This window comes from Zootoca vivipara, chromosome 7 (genome assembly GCF_965207765.1).
Source record: "Zootoca vivipara chromosome 7, rZooViv2.hap1.1, whole genome shotgun sequence".
NCBI classification, from domain to species: Eukaryota; Metazoa; Chordata; class Lepidosauria; order Squamata; family Lacertidae; genus Zootoca; species Zootoca vivipara.
In genome coordinates, this window is record NC_142590.1 from 3225056 (window position 1) to 3248435 (window position 23380).

The 23380-nt window shown below is 43.6% G+C and overlaps 1 protein-coding gene across 1 annotated transcript; it reads right to left on the minus strand.

Annotated features, from left to right (window-relative positions):
* Positions 1 to 11007: 11007 nt before the first annotated feature.
* ITPA (inosine triphosphatase) lies at positions 11008 to 23340 on the minus strand. Its single transcript, XM_035123697.3, has 8 exons — positions 23235 to 23340; positions 20784 to 20841; positions 20637 to 20701; positions 18351 to 18424; positions 16588 to 16619; positions 15797 to 15912; positions 13500 to 13576; positions 11008 to 11419 (listed from the first exon to the last, which is right to left on the minus strand). The coding sequence occupies exons 1-8, from the start codon at positions 23310 to 23312 to the stop codon at positions 11296 to 11298; spliced, it is 624 nt and encodes a 207-aa protein (XP_034979588.2). The 5' UTR covers positions 23313 to 23340; the 3' UTR covers positions 11008 to 11295.
* Between the last annotated feature and the right edge of the window lie 40 nt (positions 23341 to 23380).

Genomic DNA, 23380 nt, shown 5'->3' on the forward strand with positions numbered 1-23380 from the left:
GTTCGTTGTTACTTCATCATGTATTATTCTGATTTTTTATATTGTAATCATTCTGTGTCTAAATAAAATACAGTGGTACCTCTAGTGTAGATCAGTAGAGAAGCAAATGCTGGGCTTCCCCATTTTTTTACTCTTTTGCAAATGGCAAAAGGCTCTCAGGCCTAAGGGGAGCAAATTGCCTCTCGGTATCCTCTTTCTCCCCTTTCTGGCTCCTCCCTCTGAAACCATCGTCTCCCGAAGAGCAAGGTTGGTTTCTGATTCCTAGCTCCCTTCTGGAAAAGCCAGGCATCCCTCTAACCATTGGAGATGCTGGCCAAACACCTGCAAACTTTTCTGCCTTCCCTTGAGAGGAATGGTGCCCTGGATTGGTACCATCTGTGAGTTTCAGAGTGAGTTCTTTTCTTTTGGCTAAGATGGATTTAAAGAGAGGTTTAGATCACATTCTAGTCCATGGGGTGAAGCTAATCTCATAGCCTATGTTGTCCTCCCATATATCTTTTTATTGCGTCAAGGGGTTTTATGGGGTTTTGGAATAGTATTTTGTATATTGATGTGAATATCTTGTAGTCTTGGTTTATCAATGAGATTGGGCAGTATAATTCTTCTTTGAGATGGAGACTACAGTATTTTGGAAGAGCAGGGCAAGGAGGGAAGGCCTCTCCACCACCCTTTCCAAGTTAAAAAAAAAGAGAGGCTTGTTCGGGACACAGCCACACAGGGCTCAGATGCTGCTCCCCGGCCCACTCACGGGAGGCACTCACCCGGTTGCTCACTGGTGCCAGAGCAGCCCTACCATGGTGCGCTCCTAGCCAGCTGGGCTTCACTAGGATGCTGCTCCACTCTCGTGGGTCCTGGCCTCTGGCACATACCTATCCGGTTCCTGCGGCCTCTGTGGTCCCTCCTGGCTTTCTCCTAGCAGCAGCAGTGGCAGTAGTGTGAACGGCCCCACTGGTCAGCAGGAACTTGCCGCCTTCATGGCGGTCACCGCATTGCCACACAGGAAATTCCAGAATTCTCCTTTTATCATACCACATTTGTTTTTCCTTTTACCAAGGAAAAGGTTGCACATGCCCCAAACATGGGCATTACACGCTATTGCTCCTCAGCTTTGTGACAGTGCTGCTTCTGCCTGGGCTGGTGAAATAATTCTGGAAGAGTTGGCAGACTGAGTAACAGACACATGGAATAGTTGTATACAAGTTGTTAAGTTTTCTTTTGTTTACTTGATAACAGTAGGAAGGTGATTACTCCCTCACTGCTTTCATGCTTAATGCTTAATACAGTAGGTGGGATTCGTGCATGCACACGAAAGCTCATACCAAAATAAAAACTTAGTTGGTCTTCAAGGTGCTACTGAAGGAATTTTTTTATTTTAATCAACCAAAGTTAGTCAAGACCATTAATTTCAATGGGTCTACTCTGAGTAAAACCTAGTTGAATCCAACCCAGTATCTGAAAAGGGGAGCCTACACTCCTTTAATATGTTGCACTGAGAATGCAGGTATTAGGTGCAGAGTGCTTGATCTCAGGATAGGGGTTAGCTTGGGTGTTTAGCCTACACGTCTGTGACATTGTGACCAGGACTAGCATGTTTTCTGAATGGACAATCAGTGCTCTGCCAATGTGTGTGCATGTGTTGTAGAAAAGAAAGCTATTGGCAGTTTGACTGTAGGGAGGAGGGTGACAGAATTGGAAGTAAGTTGGGCATTAAGCAGGGGCTAGCTAAAGTAGAAGCAACCGTGTAGGGTTCCGAGAGGTGTGTGCTGCTCTTTATGGTTCAACTTTCCCTGCTTGCAGGCCAATCACATAGAAAAAGGGATACTCTTGAGTAAGATTACCTCTACTGTCAGACCAAAGGTGATTGTGATTCCGTCCCCACTATGCACTCTGGAGGTATCTACCTACTTGCTGTGTACTTTGTTATTAATTTTCTTTGCATTAATTATATTTTTGCATTAGTTAATTTATTATTATTACTTTACCACAGATTTATGATTATTAACAACTTCAGGAAGCTGAGTCTACTTCTGTTCATTATAAAGGGACCCCTGACCATTGGGTCCAGTCACGGACGATTCTGGGATTGCGGCGCTCATCTCACTTTACTGGCCGAGGGAGCCAGCGTTTGTCCGCCGACAGCTTCCGGGTCATGTGGCCAGCATGACTAAGCCGCTTCTGGCGAACCACAGCAGCGCACGGAAACGTTGTTTACCTTCCTATAGGAGTGGTACCTATCAATCTACTTGCACTTCGTGCTTTCGAACTGCTAGGTTGAGAGGAGCAGGGACTGAGCAACGGGAGCTCACCCCGTTGCGGGGATTCAAACCGCCAACCTTCTGATTGGCAAGCCCTAGGCTCTGTGGTTTAACCCACAGCGCCAGGCTATTCATTCATTGCATTCACTCTCCAGAGGTGGAGAGTGCAGGGAATATCCTCTCTTTATGTGTGCATTTATACACAAGATAGAACAAGCTGTGATATTTATCTTTTGGAGATCTGGGCAGAAGGCTGAAGCATAGGGAATTATAATGTACGTGTGTCTAGTGCATTTTAAACCTCTCCCCTGAGGGAGGCAGGGTAGAAGGTCTTCCTCAAAGGCAAAACAATAGACAGGAGCCAGAAGATAAGTACAGAAGCCGTGACAGTTGAAGCATATAAAAGTTTCTCTGTTTACCTACTTGTGATGAAGCAGACATTAGAAAACCTCTATGAACCTCTTACTTTCATTGCACGAAAACAGATTCTAGAGAGCAGCTAACTTTGGAATTTTCTAAATTGGGGGAAATTTGCTGAGTATATTTTTGTACAGTAATGGCATTATAGAAAATGATATCAACTGATTAAATTATTGCTTTTAACATATGGTTGGTAATTGAGTTCTCCACAGGATTGCCTGCTTCATAATCTTCCCATTTTGTTTTCTTATAACATTGGCAAAATAATTCTGTTCTTGGGAAGAAAACATAGCTATGGAGGGAAGGATTAATGTAGGATTAGGAACTCTGTGAATCTCTTAAGTGAGCTATGCGAAAATCCAAGTGGAGATTTGCAGCCTGGGTAGGATTTGGTGTTCTCTGTTCCCGACAAAACAACCTGGAACAGCAGGAGTTCATTACTACCCATTAGCTGCTGACATTTTTGGCACTTTCCCCTACCCTACCAGTGATTAGGTTGCAACATTGTTTTTGTCTTGGGTCACTAGCAGCTTTCTACATGGATGTATGAAAATATATTGAATTTCCCCTCTTCTAGTTTTCTCTAAAAGTAAACACCATAGTCTGTGCTTCATGAAGTTAGGAAGAGTTTTGTAGAGTGTCTGGGGAAATCTCATGTTGGATCTAGGAGTCTGGTTTGAAGACCGTAGACTCAAAGGTTCCCCAACCCTCTCTCTTGTAGCAGATTTATTGTGTGTCTGTGGGCAAGTTACTACAGGTCATTAAGAGCTTTTCTTGCTCTTAATGGGAATAATTTAGTGCCCCTCCTCAGAGTGGTTATGAGAGCAAATGTAATCATGCTTAAACTATTGGTAGCTGGGTTGCTTCAGCAGAGCAAAAAGGGAGAGAAAAGTGGATTAATATGTACTTTTAATTAGAAGTGCTCGGGTACAGAACAAGGGCTTCAACAAACGAACACTGACAACAGTGACTTCTGGTTCAGTGATGGGGAACCTGTGAACCTTCCGAATGTTGAAGTAGAACGTCCCATCTATCCCTGACCAGTCACTGGGCCATGTATCCCAGCAGGCCTAAATGCTCCTGCTTCCAATCCACCCCCCCCACCTGACAGCCTCACACACTTGGGCAGCAGCATCCTGTTGGTAGGCAAGGAAAAATATAGGTACAGTATAAAAGGAAAATTCCCTGGGTGCCTAGATCTAGGTTTGGGACAAGTACTCTTTGGTGAGAACCCCAGCAGAGCTTTAAAATATGCAGCAAAACATGACAATATAGGCTGTTAGACTTTTAAAATATGAATTTCTAAATGAGTTCCAAAATGAATTCCCCCTTACCCCAGCATAGGAAAAGACCACATATTTGGTAAGTTAAAAATGGTTTATTTACACCCCTATTTTTACATTATTACTTTCCACGTCTAATTATTCTCTGCACACACACACACACATGCCCCTTTTCTTCTTCTCTTTTCTCCATCTCCATCTTCTTTCTCTCTCTCCATTCCTTCGTTTGTGTGTATGTATGTGGTTAGAAACTGAGATATGAACGCTAGGAGCTAAATGGCACCTTAAACCTAGGTTATGGGTGCAACAGCAGAATATCTAGGCGCGCTTTTTTATAACAAGAATACAAACTCAGAGTTAAAATAATAGAAATATTACTAAGAACAATTCCAGATCATAATCCAGTAGCACTGCAACTACGAGAGGGAAATGACTCCACTCGTAGATGGAGATTGAATAAGGAGTTGTTAGATGATCAGAAACTTTTAGAAAAAGCAGAGAAAATATTAGATTATTTTGAATTAAATTTAAATAGAGAAACAACATTACAGGTGGTTTGGGATGCCAGTAAGGTGGTCAGGAGAGATCTGTTTATACAACAAAACACATATAAAAAGAAATTGAGAGAACAGAAGAAAAAGAAAATTTTAGAGGCCTTGACAAAAAAGGAAAAAGTATTCAGAAACCCAACAAAGAAACTATAAAGCAAGTGATTAAGTTATTACAAATACAATGAACAATGAACAATAGTAAAGAAAAAGAATGAAACATAAGTACTTCGAACATGCTAAAAAATCAAGCAAGTTGCTGGTGTGACAACTGAAGAAAAAAGAAACTCAAAATATTATATCTAAAATCAAAGATAAAGGAAAATTGATAGACAACCCAAAGGAGGTCAGGAAAGCACCCAATAGCAGACTACTTGATGGTGGTCGCAAGGCTCCCAGGTGCGGTGGAAGAGCCAACCGATGTTGCCTTCTTGCCTCCAGCAGAAACACATGGTGTGGGGGTACGCTTCCTCCCCTAAGAGAGCGCCCTCTTCTTAGTTTTTTTAGCCACCTCCACGGCAGGAGCGCCCCTTGCTGTGCCCTTACGTGTGCGAGGTGGAGAAATGACCCCTTGTTGTTTGGTTGTGCTAGCAGGCAGCATGATGGCGCTAATGTTCTTGTTACTATTACCCTTATCAATGTTATTGTTATCTTAATAAGGGAAAGGACTGATTAGGAAGTGATACAGCAAAGAATTAGAAGAGAGAGCCACAGAACCACAGAATCTAAGCCTGCGCTTAGGGAAAGCTGTGCTTATAAAACAGGAACTGTGACCATCTGAGTGTGTACGCATTCTTAGAACCAAGCCAACGGAAGCCTCCCAAGTGGGAGGGAAATTATCTGAATTCAAAATGACATGAACAAATTGGAGAACTGGGCGCAAGTGAACAAAATGAATTTCAATAGGGAGTCATGTCAGGTTCTGCACTTAGACAGGAAGAACCAGATTCACTAAGATAGGATGGGGGGCAGCTGGCTTTCTAGCAGTATCCGTGGGAAAGATCTAAGGGTCTTGCTGGACCGAAAGCTTAACATGAGTCAACAGCTTGATGCCGCAGCAAAAGAAACCTAACACTATTCTAGGCTGTCCAGATCAAGGGAAGTAATAGTACCACTCAATTCTGCCTTGGTCAGACCACACTTGGAATACTGTGTCCAATTCTAGGCACCACAATTTAAGAAGGATGCTGACAAGCTAGAACATGTGCAGAGGAGGGTGACCAAGATGATCAAGGGTCTGGAAATGAAGCCTTGCAAAAAATGCTTGAAGGAGCTGGGTATGTTTAGCCTGGAAAAGAGGAGACTGAGAGGAGATCTTCAGATATCTTATGGGCTTTCACATGGAAGAGGGAGGGTGCTTGTTTTATCCTGCTCCAGACAGTAGGACTCAAACAGATGGCTTCAAATTAAAAGAAAGGAAATTCCAACTAAACATTCGTAAAAACCTTTCTGACAGTAAAAGCTGTTTGGCAGTTGAGCAGACTCCCTTGCAAGGTGGTGGACTCTCCTTCCTTGGAGGTTTTTAAACAGAGGCTGGATGGCCATCTGTCTTGGATGCTGTTGCTGAAATTCCTGCATTGCAGGGGGTTAGACTAGATGACCCTTGGCTCCCTTCCAACTCTAAGATTCTAGGATTCTATGAAATGGATCTGAACGAATGACAGTCATCCACCAGTTTCATATTCAAAACTGCTTCCCACCCCAACCCCTTCTGGATTACTATATAAAAATAAAACATTAAAGTAGACAAATAACAACTTACAAAAAGGATCAATAAATGTCTCATCCATTGTCTATAAACATTTATCAGAATCACATGTCAGATTTTCTTTTGTGAATGAAATAAAATGGTTTTGAATAGCCAATAATCAAATGTAGAGCTTGGGGTACATTTAAACATAATACTGGACAGATTACTACAGGGTGTTGAGAGGGGTTATTTTGAACTATTACCGGTAAGTGAGAAACAGCAGCCATAGTTTAGGCCAGAAGTGCTTTCCCTTGGTGACCCCGCCATGTTGAAAAGGGTGTGTGTTTGCAAGGTGTTTCCTGTCCTGTCCAGGAGTGCACCGCTTAACCCACTGCTTAACCCACTGAAAGATATATTTGAGAAGTGAATGTTAAGGGGAACAATGCCAGTTGCTAAGCAAGATAGCTAAAGTAACGGGGTCATGTCCTTCATTGTGACACGTCCCCCTGCTGAGTGACTTGGCTGAGAACTTTGGGAAGAGCAACCATTTGAGGATAGCAAGTGAGGGAGAGGATAACAAGTGACAAACGCGAGATGTTCCGTGAGAGAATGGAGAGACTCTCTTCGTCTCAAGTGTAAGTAGGATTTCTCCTTCTTTCTGCATTCTGCTTCTTTCACGTTCCCTCAAGATTTAGAAATGTAGCGCAGAGATACGTATCTAGAACCCATTTCCTAATCCCCCCCCCTTCTTTCCTAGGTTCCGAAGTCTGAGAAGGCTCCGCGGGTTGCTGGTCTCCTGCTGCCGTTTGCCCAAGATACATCCCCTGGTCGGTGAGGAGGTGGAAGATGGATGGAAAGAAGAAGTAAGAGTAATGAAAGATGGAAAGGAGGAGGTGTTAAAGATCAGAGAAATTTTTGTAAGACCATTCAACCAGGGGATGGAGTCCACTGATACCAACGTGGAGGGTGAGTGTTGATCTTTCTTCATCAGGAACAGGGAGGCCAGAGACAGGGCCGTGGTGCAAAAATCCCTCCGGCGCCCCACCCCCACCCCATTTCCCTCACGGTGGCCAGGCTGGAGGGTGGCTCCTCCGGCTGGGAGGAGGCTTCGGGCGCGGCGCGGCATGGCGGAGGGCAGAGAGCTGTTGCTGGGAGGCGCCGTGTTGAGCCTCGCCTCTTCCTTGGCGCCCTCCAGAACTTGGCGCTGTGGTGCCCAGCGCCACTAGCTCCTATGGGCAAGATGCCCCTGGCCATAGAAAATCTGGTTGCGGGGCGGGGGGGGGAGCAGAAAGATGGGTTATGAATATAATAATAAATTAAATATTAAGAATCTTTTCTCTTCTTTTTTGTTCCAGGCAGCCGCAGCAGTGAGACCAGCAGCTAGAGTGGAGCTCTTATGCCCCCCCTCCCACGCCCAGTTCCCCCTTCCCCACAATTCCAAGTAGCTACATAAACAAATTCTTTTGATTCAAATACAGTTTGTAATACAAATATGCTAGTCTTTGATCATGTTTTTCCTCCTCGGTGGTTCTTTTTTCCAACAGTTTTGAGGATGGATGCATCTACAGCGGCAAGAAAGTTACTTGCCCACGCAAGAGTTACAGAGCTGGAATCGGTGAAATTACAGGACCTTGAAAGGCAACAGGAATTGGCACAAACTGCAATTGCCTTTCTACAGATGAGAGAGGAGTCGCACTTACGTTTAAGAGGACTGCCCGAAATTGAACAAGGATTTCTTAGTCCAGGAATTTGTGTCATATTGGGAGTTGGCCAAGGAAGAATTGGATGCATCAATTGTGAAGGCCTACAGGTTTGGAGCAAGAGGTAAAAAAAGATTCAAGAATTGTAAACAATTGCCTGGTGCTTTTCCACACCAAAGAACAAAGAAATAAAATCCTGGGATTGCATTATAAGAAGAATTTAAGAACGCCAGGTCGTGCTTTTTAAAGAAATTCCTAAATTCTTTCTGGAACTGAGAAATAATTATTCAGATTTGGCAAGTGCTCTAAGGAAGAAAGGGATCTTCTTTCACTGGGATTTTCCCCAAGGCCTTTTCTTCAAATACCAAGAAAGGAAAGTATGAATTAGAACAGTGGAAGAGAAGAGGAGATTCTTGGAGAAGAACACCAAAGATTTTGAATCAGAATTAGGCCAAGGACCTGGATTGCCATCAGGAGGACCACAGTTTTTCAGATTGGATTTAGGAGCAGGAGCAGTACAGTAGATCAATATGGCTTTGAGAATATTATCATGGAAGGTGAACGGTTTGAATTTATGGGCCAAAAGAAATCAAATTCATCATGTGCTGATAAAACAAAATTTAGATTTAATATGTTTGCAAGAAACCCATGTGATGAGAACATACAGAAAGATTATACAAAATAAAAGACTGGGCCAAGAATTTATTTCATCAGATAAAGTGAAAAAAGTAGAGTAATTTATGCTAAAGAAATTTATGCTAAAGAAAAACTTAATCCAAAAATGATCTTTAAAGATGAAGAGAGAAGATATGTTGCAGTTGAAATAACAGCACGGGGGGGGGGGGGAATTATTGCTGGCAATTTATGCACCAAATGATGGCAAGGCTGAATTCTTCAAGAAACTTCACAATACATTAATGGACTATCTGGATTATAAAATTGTCCTGATGGGAGACCTAAACGGGATAGTCTCCACCTTGATGGACAGAAAGTTTACTAATGAGGGGAGACTACCAAAGACTTTCTTTGAAATGCTGGACAATTTTGATATGATTGCTACATGGAGATTGAAAAATTCAGTGGAAAAAGACTTCACGTTCTATTCTGATGCAAATCAGTCGTGCAGCCGTTTGGACTATATATGGACAATTAGAGAGTTAGCCCCAAGAATATGCAAATCTGAGATTTGCCCAAAGACTTGTTCTGATCATAATGCTGTGCTGGTAGAATTAAGACTGTCTCTTCAAGGTTCTTTCAGATGGAGGATGAATGATGCGCTATTGAGAAATGAGCAGATTGTGAAGAAGGCCCAAAAGACCCTAAAGGACTATTTTGAGATAAATTTGAACACGGACACAGAAAAAAGGGTTATTTGGGCCACAAGTGGTAATGAGAGGGTTCCTGATCCAGCAAAATGCAATAAGGAAGAAAGCCCAAAATGAGAAGAAGGATAATATCCTGACACAATTGAAGGATAAAGAAAAAAAGTTGAGAAGTAATCCAAAAAATCAACAGATTCAAAAGGAAATAAAGGCTTTACAATCACAGTTTTCGCAATTAATTAATCAGGAAACTGAATGGAAAATCAAAGGACTTTTGAATCGGCTAATAAATGTGCGAAATTACTAGCTTGGCAATTGAAAAAGAGGCAGAAACAAAGTACTGTACAATTACCAGCATCATGCTGGACAGGAAAAATATAGAGAACCCTACAGAGATAAGGAAAAGCTTTCAGAAGTATTATAAACAACTGTACAAGAGACAGAAAGAAAAGGACAGATTTTTGTCTTAATCTGTCCTAATGCACATATCTTTGTATGCAACACTGTCCAGTATGCACAGCGCTCTCTCCTCATATAATGGGAATATGTCATTCTCATTAATAGATGCATTTCTTATGCACACTTAACCTGGTAATATACATCTGAACAGATTACATGACTGCAGAACTGCATTGCAAAATTAAGAGAATGTTGATTACTTACGGATGACTGTGTTCTTGCACTGTTTAGGAAACTGTGGCTTAAAAGCAGGTTTGCCTTTAAATGTGAACTGAATCAAATTTCTTCCCCCTCCTTATTAATGCATATGCCTGGCCAACAACACGTCGATAAAACATTTAAAAGGAAAAGGAAAAATAACACTTCAGCAACCAGCTCTCACCACAGTGGGCTCCACCATGTCCATGTCAGTCCAGGTGTATATGTGGGGCTATTTGATCAGTAGCAGTCACCAGGAGGAGGGCAGCACTTTCCTACCAACATGTCAAGTACGGGAGTTCCCCTCTGCCTTCTGGTAGCTCACCAATAAGAATTAACAAGGATTTTGTAGATTTACTACAGTATGATGTTGCGAGCAGACAGGCAACTCTCTGCAAGGATAGCAGTTGCTCACTCTAACGCCTCCCCACTTCTGCAAGATGCCCCTCCTCTGCGTCTCCTTTGTTCTCTGGCATGCTTGGACCTCCGAGTTCAAGGGGAGCGAGGGGTTTCCCCCTACTCTTGATTGATGTATCGCACAGCTGCTCCCTCCCTTCTGGTTGCCTAGCCACGGTACTATCTCAAAGCTGGGTAGTTCCTCTCTCAACTGTGCAGCTTCTGTCTCTGCCTGTCTCTGCTTCTGGAAACGCTGGGAATGGGGTGGGTGGGGATATTTTCCCTCCTCTTCTGTTAGGAGCTGATCTCCCTGTGATTGCATTTTCCAATCTTCCGATCCAGACCAGCCCCTGACACAACAGTAACCACCAATGCAGCTTACCAGCGGGAGAAACAATGAGGTCAGCATGGTGAATATGCACTGGAAGAGCCCATCTAGCGCCCCTGCTAAACTCTCTGCTGTCTCCCCCTGCCCTGAGAAGTCACAGTGACACTGGTGATTGGAGGTTAGGCAAGCCCCCATCATTTCCTGCTTTTTGGGTGGTCATTTTGGGGGGCCCTGGGTTTTGCGGCCCAACCTCATCTGCACCACTGGCTTTAGTCATTTTCGCTTTTGCTTGGAAGAAGATGCTTTAAGACATTTCTTGACTCTTTTCAAAATCTGCTCCTGCTCCATTGTTGATTTGACGTGGAAATTCAAGGGCCCGTCTTGATAACAAAGCACATCAATCCAGTGTTTATTTTCCTGGTACTTAAACAGTTAATGTTTATTCTTGCATCTTCATTCCTGCATGCTAGTGTATTTTGAATTCTTCTGGTGCTTCTAGTGAAAATCTAAATCCTTCAACACATATTTGACATGCTGCCTTTTGGAAATAATTATTTCACAAGAAAGCGAGAAACACAGGTCTTTAAAGAAAATAAAATTATTGGACATGATCTGTGCAGGGAAGTAAACGTTGATCTCCAATTTCAAATACAATTTTCTGTACAAAAGCCATGGGATCTCATAGACCCAGGCAGGCTAACTGAGACAAGATGTGGCCTCTGTCAAGTTGTGCTCTTGAGAGAAGTAGGTAGACAGTTCTTTCAGGGCTTTGTAACGATGAGAGATTGAGTTCTTCACTGATTTGGGCAATTCTGCATAGCTAAGGACAGAAAATGCAACATTATCAAGAGAAACTGTAATAGTCCACCAATCATGTAGCAGTTTTTTATTATTACTTTGCACACCTCCCAGCCTAAAACACACACTCTGGAATTAGGAAGAATGTTAGGCATGCAGCACTTCCCTTACCCAAGGCAGCCAGATCACATGAGCACTAACCAGAATAACCAATGTTTAAGAGATTATGGGAACTGCAGTTCATGCCATCTGGAGGACACTATGTTGGCTCTCATTGGAGAACTTGGAATTTCACTGCTGTTGAACTACTGTAATTTCCACCGGACTCCCCCTGAGAGTAATTATACAGTAAGCCTATAACTTTAAAGGTAAAGGTAAAGGGACCCCTGACCATTAGGTCCAGTCGTGACCGACTCTGGGGTTGCGCGCTCATCTCGCATTATTGGCCGAGGGAGCCAGAATACAGCTTCCAGGTCATGTGGCCAGCATGACAAAGCTGCTTCTGGCAAACCAGAGCAGCACATGGAAACACCGTTTACCTTCCCGCTGTAGCGGTTCCTATTTATCTACTTGCATTTTGACGTGCTTTCGAACTGCTAGGTTGGCAGGAGCTGGGACCGAGCAACGGGAGCTCACCCCGTCACAGGGATTCGAACCGCCGACCTTCTGATCAGCAAACCCTAGGCTCAGTGGTTTAACCACAGCGCCACCTGGGTCCCAGCCTATAACTTACACACATTTAATTTGGGCACATTCAGTTTTATTTGTTAGGCAAAATAAAAAATAAAAAAGGGTGGGAATCTGGGGGGAAAGACTTTGGCAACCCCATCTGTCATTGCACCCAATGGGTTTTGACTATACATGATTTTCGTTTTAAGACACAATCCTCACGCCACCCCCACATAAGTTACAGGCTTACTGCGTCCACAAATATTTCAGGGCAGAATTATGATTTCCTTGAGAAATAAACTGCATCTTCTGTAGAAATGTAATGTACAAACTGGCTAGAGTATTACTGTATTAAAATGTGTATACCTCCCTTCATCTGAAGATCGCAGGACAGTTTACAACAGAAAAGTACAAAAGTACGGGATGACATGGGGCGGGGGGGGGGGGCAACTTCCATCTTTCACTGGGGCTCAATTAGTGTCAGCCCCTTCTGTCAAGAGCTTGGGTGTAACCTTGGATGCCTCCCTTTCCATGGAGGCACAGGTTTCAACCACAGCCAAGGTGGCATTTTTCCATCTCCGCTGCATTAAGCAGTTGGTCCCCTACCTTTCTCAACCTGATCTGGCCACAGTGATCCATGTGATGGTCACCTCTAGGCTTGATTATTGTAACTCGCTCTACGCGGGGCTGCCCTTGAAACTGACCCAGAAACTCCAGCGGGTGCAGAATGCCGCGGCGAGACTCCTTACGGGGTCCCAGCCGTGGGATCACATTCATCCAGTGCTTTACCAGCTGCACTGGCTCCCGGTGGAGTACAGGATCACGTTTAAGGTGCTGGTTTTGACCTTTAAAGCCTTATGCGGCTTAGGACCCTCGTACCTATGGGACCGCCTCTCCCGGTATGCCCCGCAGAGGACATTAAGGTCCACAAATAATAACATACTGGAGATCCCGAGTCACAAGGTGGTTAGGCTGGCCTCGACCAGGACCAGGGCCTTCTCAGTACTGGTGGAACGCTCTGTCTCAGGAGACTAGGGCCCTGCGGGATTTGTCATCTTTTCGTAGGGCCTGCAAGACAGAGCTGTTCCACTTGGCCTTTGGACTGACGCAGTCTGTTACCCTCCCCTAAGGTTTTATCTTATAATGGTTTTATCTTACTTGTAGATTTTTAATTTTAAAATTGAATTTTAACATTGTATTAATCTGCATTTTAATTGAATTGTTTCTTTTATACTTTTATACTTGTTGTTAGCCACCCTGGGAAGGGTGGGGTATAAATAAAATTATTATTATTATTATTTATTATTATTATTAATATTAATAAAGAAAAACAAACAAACAATTCCCTTCGCACAAATACGTTTAAAAAGTTATAGAGCTCTATGAACCCATTTTGGATATTTTACATAACAAAGAGACAAGTAGCCACTTACGTCTTATCATAACCTTCTGGCTGGAAGCATGGATCCCATCCGAAGTCTCTAGGTCCCCTTGGGTCAACTATATGTCCCTATAAGTAAGAGGGTTTTTAAAGTACAGTACTCGATTCAGTGCCCGGCATAAAAATTAGTGATGTGTAAGCCAGGCTCCAACTGTTGAGAATTCTGAAGGTGCTTCAGAAACATGGAAGAGCTGGAAGGCATCAAAGGAAAGGTACTTTTTCTTTCTTTTAGTAGCTAGTTTCCCCTGTTCATGGATTTATACAAACATTTTACAACTGGTGGCTTTATTTTTGATCCCTTTCTGAATAACTCCCAACATGAAATTTGTCTTTTTCACAGGTTCCATACACTGGGTCAATGTTTTCATCTAGTTATCTACTATGATCCCAATATCCCTTTCCTATTCCATCACTGCCAGCTCATATTTCATCAATGCAAAGTTTGCTGAGGACCATTTGGGTGAAGGAATTTGTTAAAGGCTCTTTGAAAGTCTAAGTAAATAATGTTTTATCTAATCATCCCATCCACATGCTTGTCAATACTCTCAAAAAATTCTAAAGCAGAAGCCATTTTGATTCTACTTCAGCAAGACCTGTCCTTCTACTAGCCAGCATATTTACTCGAGTCTAATGCGCCATCAAATCTAACGCGCACTTCAATTTTCAGAACCTTGAATCCAAAAAAGTATTTGCTGGCGAATGTTAATGCGCTAAAAGTGCACTCTTTATAACAATGAGTTTCAGCCAGCCAAGCAAGGGAGAGAGAGGCTCCACCCGGACTACACACCTCTCTCCTTCCCTACCGCCTGCTGCCTGTGCCATCTTTGGCTTCTCCTGTTCCTCCTCCTCCCCCCGCCCCTCTCGGAGCTTGTGCAAGCACAGGGAGCTGGGTTTTTTAAAAACACGCCACACAAGCACACACACATTTTCCTCTGTTCCCTGTTGGTCCACCCTCTGTATCAACATTCCAAAATGGAACCGGGCCAGAGCTGTCTTGGGCCCTAATTTGTCAGCTTGGCATTGCCAGTTGCAAACTGGGAGGAGGCACCGTCGTTGTGATCCAGGTCACCACCACTACCTCTTTTTAGGGGGGCAGGAGGGAGCAGCTGGTTCTGTTCTAATTGCTAACCCATTAACTGCAATGCACAACACAATGCCGAGAGATGCCTTTCCATTGCCTCCCTTGGATGAGGATGCAAGTTTAGAGAGAGGGAGATAAAGGGAAGCAAGCACACCTTCTCTGCCTTATGGGGGGGGGAATAGAAGAGAATTTTCTATATAAAGGGGGGGGGCACAGAGAGAAGAGATCCACAACAGCCTCTTACCCAGGGGATGGGACCCAAGAATGGGAAAGTAGCCAAGGAGTGGAAAAATTCTAAGTGTGTGAGAGTGAAAAGAGGAATAAAAGAGTGCGAGAGGAAGAGAGGTGCCTTGGCATCGAGCCTCCCCGCTCACTTCTTCCCCAACACATGATGGGTAATTGTGTGGAGAAAGTAGAGGTGGAGGCAGGAGTGACTATGGAAAAGGGCATTTCACAGCCCCACACTGCCACCCCCACCCTGTGTGTGCTTTCCCCTCCTTGCTTCCTTGGGCAGCTTTGCAGGTGGTTTGAGGGCACCGGGGAGGGTGTGAGCCGGCCCCTAAACATTTATGCAAATCCTAAAAATCACACACACACACACACACAGATTATACCCCTGAAAATCCAGACATATGGCAAGCCTAACTAAACAGTCTTCCAGCCCTCGCTAGAACAGAGCTTGGACGCCCTCCTCCCTCAGTGCTGATGGGAGACGGTGCTTGGATAATCTTGCTTGGCAGGCATGCGCTGAGCTGTCACCACCCTCCTTCCACCCTCCTCTCCCCAGCCCTTGAGGGCTTGGAGGATGCTCTTTACTGCCTTCCAGCCCTTGCTGGGCCAGAGCTTGGATGCCCCCCCCCGCCCTCTGATAGGGGACGGGGATAGAGCTGGGTAGGCCCATACTGAACAGTACTGCCACCCAGGGATGGGGCTTGGAGGAGAGTGCTCTTGTGCACTGAGCCTGTTTACTCAAATGTAATGCACCATCAAATTAGGGTGCCTAATTTGGCCAAAAAAGTGTGCATTAGATTCGAGCAAATATGGTACTTTACCAAATCTATGAAATAATTATATGTGATGCACTTGAACATGCCATGGAAAGTATTACTGCTGTTATACTGGCAAAACCTAGTTTGCTCAGAGCTTGGGTCTGCCCTGCTCCATCATTAATCCAAAACCATCACTGTAGGAAAACCTCTCATACACACCTGAGTCTGGCCTTTGAACAGCTTCACTGGGTCATCCGGATTTCCAGTGCTATAGGCAAAGGTGCAGAGAGCATAAGCAGATTTATCTTCAAATCCTGCTAACAGTTTGTACAGCCCTAGGGCACAGAAAAAGGAATGTCAGATAATTTCTTTGGGGAAAACAAGCAGATACTTTTGTAGAAACCAAGAAAACATACACATTTGGAGCATGAGCAAGTTTCCCATGAGTCATATCATTACTATGAGAACTGTGCACTTTCCTACTGTTGGAAGGCAGGCTGTTCTTTGGGATTCAATCAGTTCTGCCCCCATCTCAGCACATACTGCTGCCTTGGTGGCCAAAGGTATTGTTTTCAGTGTTATTATTCTGTAAGACTGACATGGTCTTTTACACACTATACCAATGCTAAGGTTGCTGGAAGCTGTAGCCCTGTGAGGTCTAAACAACAGTTCCCAAGATTCTTTCTTTCTTTCTCTTTCTTTCTTTTTGTGGGGTGGTGGTGGTGGTGAAGCCCTGTGCTTTAAATGTACGGTGTGTATGCAGCCAGAAAGAACAGATAAAGAAAGGGTTAAACACCCTTTTGCCACTTCTCTGATCCTTGCTGCCCCCTCTATAAGCAGCTTTTCCTGTTTTTTAGAAAGGGGGTACCTTCATCAGCATTTAAGGTCCATGTTAACCATGGTCAATAAGTCTGGTCACTACAGAGCATCACTACACACTGCAGAAAAAACAGAAAATTTCAGGAGAGGTGCCTAATCAGAGAAGGAAGTAGGATGAAATACCAAATTACCTTCTGGTTTCAGCTTCTCTAGGAACCATTTTCTGAAATGAAAATTCAGGTTCAATTAATCTTCACTACTTCAAATAAATAAAAGAAACAGTGAAATAGCATGGAAACCTAAATACTTTATTTTCAATAAATATTTCAATTATTTATTTAAACCAAAGTGGCTAACTATTGGCCCTCCAGACTAAAAGTCCCATTGTCCTCAACTACTTTGCTGTCTGGGGCTGATGGGAGTTGAAGTCCAATGACACCTGGATGCCACAAATTCCTTACCCCTAATGTGATACTGAGAAGCAAAGACAAAAAAGGCAATAGGTGGCCTCCAGGAAAAGGGTGAGTGGTTTAAGTTGTCCCACAGGTTAGCCAACTCTGATTTGATCACTGTATAGGCTCAGTACAAGATTCTCAGAGTGACATATAACTCAAAATAATGTATTTTGTAACAACTGAAATTTCTAGAAGTCTTCAACATCAGTCCTATATACAACACATTGCAGCAGCCCATTAAAGAGGTTACCAGGGCATAGATTACTGTAATTTCCATTGCTACTATTCATTTCAATTCTTTGTGAATTGTGCTAAATGGATTTGTGATTTACAGTGTAAGTAAAGACTAGTACAGCCAAAGAGGTTAAAGGCACTGCTTACCCCTCCTATTATCAGTTTGTTCTTGTTTGGGGTGCTTTTTGGCCCCACCAACCAGGAAGAAAAAGAAAACCAATCAGGCTATAAGTTTGCCATCCAAGTTCTTACTGAAATATAAGGGACGCTCCGGATTAATGGACTTTGAAGCAGCACAAACTCAGGATGAAAGGGAGAAAAGAGCTAAGAGGAAGGCACGTTTGGCAAGCCCTCATCATGATCAACTCCTGCCCGGAAACCTATGTCCCCACTGTGGAAGGATGTGCGGATCCAGAACTGGGCTCCACAGTCACTTACAAACACACTGTTAAGACCATATTCATGGAAGACAATCTTACTCGTCTACGAGTGATCGCCAAAGAGGAAGAAACTCAGAGACTGAAATCTATAGCTCTCCACCACTTGGCGATAAAAAAGAGCTGTATTTAAATTGTCCTGATGAACTTCACAAAACCAGTAACAATGGTATGTTTAGTTTTGCTTTAGCTGTTTGTTGTCTTAAAAGAATTTCAGGGAAGCCAAAGAGAAATTATTGAGAAATTATTGAGATGGAAGCCTGCCTAACAGAACAATGTTTTACTTATTATTCTCTCTTCATTTACTTTAACAATTAAAAATAAACAGAATCCAAAGCTAATTCTTGACAGAGGTTGAAGGCATCTTTCCTGAGTAAAAGTTGATACAGTCATACCACGTGTTACGTTTGCTTCACGTTGTGGCTTTTCAGGTTACAAATGTGGCAAACCTGTAAGTGTTTAATTCCGGGTTCACCACACATGCACAGTAGCGGCACTGCTTACGGACTTTTCGGGGTGTGAACAGCACCCCGAAATGGATCGTGTTTGTAAGTAGAGGTACCACTGTTTTTGCTATGCCAGATCAAGTCAATGAAGACTGTTACAACAGGAGGAGCCAACATGGTGCTTTCCAGATGTTGTTTGATTACAACTCCCATCACCCCTAACCATTGCCCATGCTTCCTGGGGCTGATAGGAGTTATTTGGGTGACAAATCTAATCCATGTGTCAATGGATTCAAAGAATATTGTTAAACACTTTTGATATTTTCCATTTATCAACTATACTCTGAATAAAAGCCTTAACTCTTACTTAACTCTTACTTACATGTACGGCCCTGGGAGTCCTCCAAGGGCTTTGAAACACAAACAAGTATCTTCGACAATAACTGGTCCCTGGATCTGTTGATGAGAATACAGTGACAATTTAATTAATTAGATAGCAGAGTTCTCCCCTGATATTGTAAAGGGGCTTTGTATCAAAAGTAAACTTCCCAAAGAACTTATATTTAATAATAATAATATGCAAATTTATTGCAAAAGACACAGCTATGCAGCTGCTACATGGAAATAAGCAATATCCCCACTGTGTTAGGGACTCGAGATTCACCTTCTTCAGGGGATAAGGCTGAGGACTCTGAAGTAGAAAAGAAGGGCAGATGAGGGCAGATGCAGAAGTGTTTCCACCAAGCAAGCCGGGGGGGGGGGCAGTGCCTTCCTGGCCTGACAATGTGGCACTGCCATCCTTGGACTCTGAGGGCTCCATTGCAGAAGCCCTTGTGAGACCACATGCTCCCCTGTTCTATTGCAGTAAGAGACTCTAACGTGCTGGACCCCATTAATTGAAAATTACCCTTCCAGAGCAGTTGTGGCTAATAGCCAAGATGCAGTTGCTTCTACAATATAGAGCTCGGTATCAGTTTGTTGCTGAAGCAACACCAGACCTCTGCTTTCCTTGTCTCCTTTTAGAGTAGGTAAAAGGTAAACGTAAAGGGACCCCTGACCATTAGGTCCAGTCGTGACTGACTCTGGGATTCGAACCGCCAACCTTCTGATCGGCAAGCCCTAGGCTCTGTGGTCTAACCCACAGCGCCACCCGCGTCCCTGCTTTTAGAGTAGGACATGTATGCAATTCAGAAATCCTTGGGAAAAGGCTTCAATACAAATGTGATCGAAGAACAAGTAAGTTGGCTTTCATAATTAATAATTCCTGCATTGTGGGGGATCCCAACCTTTCCAACTCTACAATTCTATGATTACTAAGAAGTAATCTGAACTGGAAATTTTGTTCATCCTGGGACTTGCCTACAGTATTTTTTGTGTGTGAATACAATCTTTGCATTCTCTTCCGCTGCCTCCATCGAGTATGAAGAACTCCAAGAGAATCTCTCCAAAATGACTAACTGAAACTTGCCCAAATTAAATAAGGTTCAAATGATGTGTTCTGTAAATCTTACTATGTATGCATACTGTCAAGAAAGGAAGGACATACTGGGGCCACAAGAGAAAGTTCTCTGAATATATCAGTTTAATGAGCCCAATCCAGAGAGCCAAGTCTTCAGCGCATGCAACAAGAGCTTTTTGACTGACTTTCTAAATCTGCAGTGGAAGAGTGTAACAGGTGTCTTTCAGTTTTGTGTGGAAGAGCTACAGATATGGAAATTCAGTCAAAATCACTTATTTCAGTCCAGATGTGTGCACAAAATTTGAGACCAGGTTGCATGCTACAACCAACAAAACACTAATTGTGAGGGGCACTAATAATATTTTTAGAAAAAGAATAGAAAACAGGAAGCATATGATAAGGGTATTTTTAAATTTAAAAATGTAGAATTCATTAACACAGGATGTTGCAATGTTAGCCAGCACAAACTGGTTTTAGATCCCAACTGAGAACAGGTCTGTTGGTGACTACTAACCACAACAGCCAAAATGAAAGCCTCCATATTCCAAGACATTACATATTCTTTTATTTCTGTATGCTGAAGCACCAAGGGACTGAGGAAGCACCAAGGGACTGTCTCAGTTTCAGCAGACAGACCTTAGAACTAGACATTGATTTGATAACAGAATAATTATTATATCCCTATCCATACATTGTTTTGTGTACACATTATTCAGTTAGTGAATTATATAATACAACTGATATACATTGCATTTTATAAACTCTTAAGAGATTAGGTCTTTCCTCTCTGAGGAGCATACAATCAGAATTCAGCACAAGGAACAGAGGAAGGGTAGGGGGATAGTACGGGTAAGATGAGCATAATATGCATTTATTTCAGAAAGAATTGTGTGTGGCAAATTAGAGATGGCACATTTTGAACACACACTTAAAAATGTCTGGCTACTGAAAGTGGTCAACTAGATGCACTGGATGCAAACAAGCATTCTCTTTAACGACTCATAATGGCTTACAGAACTCCATTGAATATACTTCTCATGGCAAACCCAGGTTGATCAGTGAAATGGCACTGAATAATGTTAGTGGGAACAGAATATTCTCTGAAAGGCAGGAAGCTTGTAATAATTTTAAGTTTTTTTCTGCCCATAGATTTGTGCAATATTGCTCAAAAAGCTTTCAGAAGCAGAGATCTAGAAGGGGGAAAAGGACCTGCTTAGCTGCTTCCTGGCACTTCTGGATAGAAATGTCATCAGGTTCCCCTTGGTACTCAGGCACTGTAAAATGAAAATGTTGCAGTTAGCATATTGCAGGAACACTCAAAAAAGTGCACAAAGATGTAGAGAGGTATGAACTTACAGTCTATTTTCTTTGCAATCAGCCTGTATGGAAAGGAGTCACCTAGGATCTGGATCACCTGCAAAGATGAAGAGCACAGCAATCAGACTCCACAATACTGATGTAAGGCTGCTTCCACAATGGACATTTGCTGTTAAACAGCTATGCTTTGTTCAATCACTTTTTACATGGCAGCTGCTCAACTCCATAAATAATACACCCACTCTTATTCCCTACCCCCATTCAGCTTCGCCCCCCCCCATTCCAAAAACCCATTTCACGCAATGTCACGGTTACAGTTATGATTTTTTGTTTTCCTTCGATTTATTTGTGGCATCTTGTTGATTTTTTTGAAACTAATTTTTTTAAAAATAAATTGATAAACATTTTTTTAATAAAACCCCCCAACTTTTTTTTAACTCGATGGAATAGTTGTACTGTACAGTACTATTTCCCCAGATATAGGCAGCCTATCACACTGCTAGTCTGGCCAGTAATAGCGTTCATAAACAGCTGAAGTCCATTCTTTTATTTTCTGTGGTCTGTACCTCCTCTTTGGGGATTTATTTATTTTATTTATTTGTTTCATAATATGTAAAAAAACCCTCAAAGTGGTTTAAAACAGTAAAAACAAGGGGGAAATGCAACTGTACTTTAAAACATACAAAAGTTTAAATACAATGGTACGGTACCTCGGTTTAAGTACACAATTGGTTCTGGAAGTCTGTACTTAACCTGAAGCGTATTTAACCTGAAGCGAACTTTCCCATTGAAAGTAATGGAAAGTGGATTAATCCGTTCCAGACAGGTCCGCGGAGTACTTAAACTGAAAGTACTCAAACCGAAGCATACAGTACTTAAACCGAGGTATGACTGTAATAAAACTGATTAAAATCACCTTAACTTTCCAAGCATCTTGGCAGGCTTGTCTAAACAGGAATGTTTTCAGCAAGCACTGAAAAGAGTACAGTGAAAGCACCTATTTCAGGGGTGCCCAATTTTTTTTCCAAAAGCAGCCAGTGAACTTGTGTAAGGGTCGACCAAATTTTACCTCAAAGTTTTTTTAGAATTTTACCCCAGGACATATACTGCCATGGGGGGGGGCAGATTAAATCAACTGGCAGGCCGGATTAGGCCGCTGAAACGGACTTTGGACATGCCTGACCTACTTGATCTCAACAGGCAGGGAACTCCAAAGGGTAGGCACTGCCACATTGAACAACTGAGTTCTTATCAATGCAGAACAGGTATTATGTGGCAATTCCGCCTTTTGATGTGGTTGAGTGGGCACAGGTGAGGTAAGGCGATCTCATAGGTAAACTCAGGTAAATTGGTCCCAATTTGTTAAGGGCTTTATATGCTTGAATGTCAGAGATACCGTAAGCAACCAGTGCAGAACTCTGACCAGGGTGTTCCATGCTGACAAGGCCTCACTCCAGATAGCAATTGTGTTGCAGGAAATTTAGCTTTTGTCATCTTATATTTCCAAATAGTGTTGCATTTATATCGAATTCCCCCTCCTCCCCTATCCCCCAAATGGAGAGGGCTCAGGACTGGGTATACACTGGGAGTGCAGTAAGGAAAAGCGGTCTCCCCCCAACACACAAGGTCCTAATGAATATATTCATCTCACACACCACAATGTGTGTATCAATATCTCTGCCTTTCTCCTCCCCTTCTCTCTCAAATACACACGAGTTAATCTCAGGGTCGTGAGTTCAAGCCCCACATTGGATGAGATTCCCGCATTTCAGGGGCTGGCCTAGATTAGAGGTTTTCAACCTTTTAGAGCCCATGATTCCCTTATAAAGTGTTCCCTCAGCCTCCTCTCCCCTCTGCTTCGGAGTCGTCCGGGCCGCAGCTGCCACAGGCCTGGTCTCTGAGCCGCAGCCCCCACCCCCCCGGCTCCAAAGAGAGGTGTTTCCTCACACCGCTCCCTGGGGCTGGAAAGAGGAGGCCCCTAGCTGTGGTGTAGCAACCCCCTCCGATGCCTGGGGCGGAACTCTTCTTTAGAATTGCCCAAAGTCGTTGGGAACATCGTCCAAACTTGCCAAGCTGGCTTTCTGAGGGCTGCCTCATCTCCTGGCCCCCAGCCCCACCCCCGGCCAGCACCCGTGGAGCTCGTAGCCAGGGCTGCTGCTGCTGCTGCGGTGGGAGGCAGAGACGTGAGGGAGGGAGGGAGGGACAGAGGCCAGGGTTGCCCGCAGCACCCCCGACCATCCTTCAAGGCACCCCGGGGGGACACGGTACCCTGGCTGAAGCCCCCTGGCCCTAGAGAACCCTCGTGGCTCTGCCAGGGCGCATCTCTCTCTCTCTCTCTCTCTCTCTCTCTCTCTCTCTCTCTCACACACACACACACACACACACGCCGCCTTTCAACAGCTTAAAGCAGGGGAGCAATGGCGGGCGGCGGCTAAACCACCTGCGCCTTGGAAGCGTTTCCAGAATCCCCTTCCGCCCCCTTCTTCCTACCTCCTCCAGTTTCTTGGCGTTGCCGGTGACAAACACCACGCTCCTTGCAGCAGCAGCAGCTGCCGGCGTCGTCGCCATCGCGGCGCCTCCTCAGTTCACTCAGCCGATCCCACAGCTAGAGCTCATTCCCCGCCCTGGCCATTCCC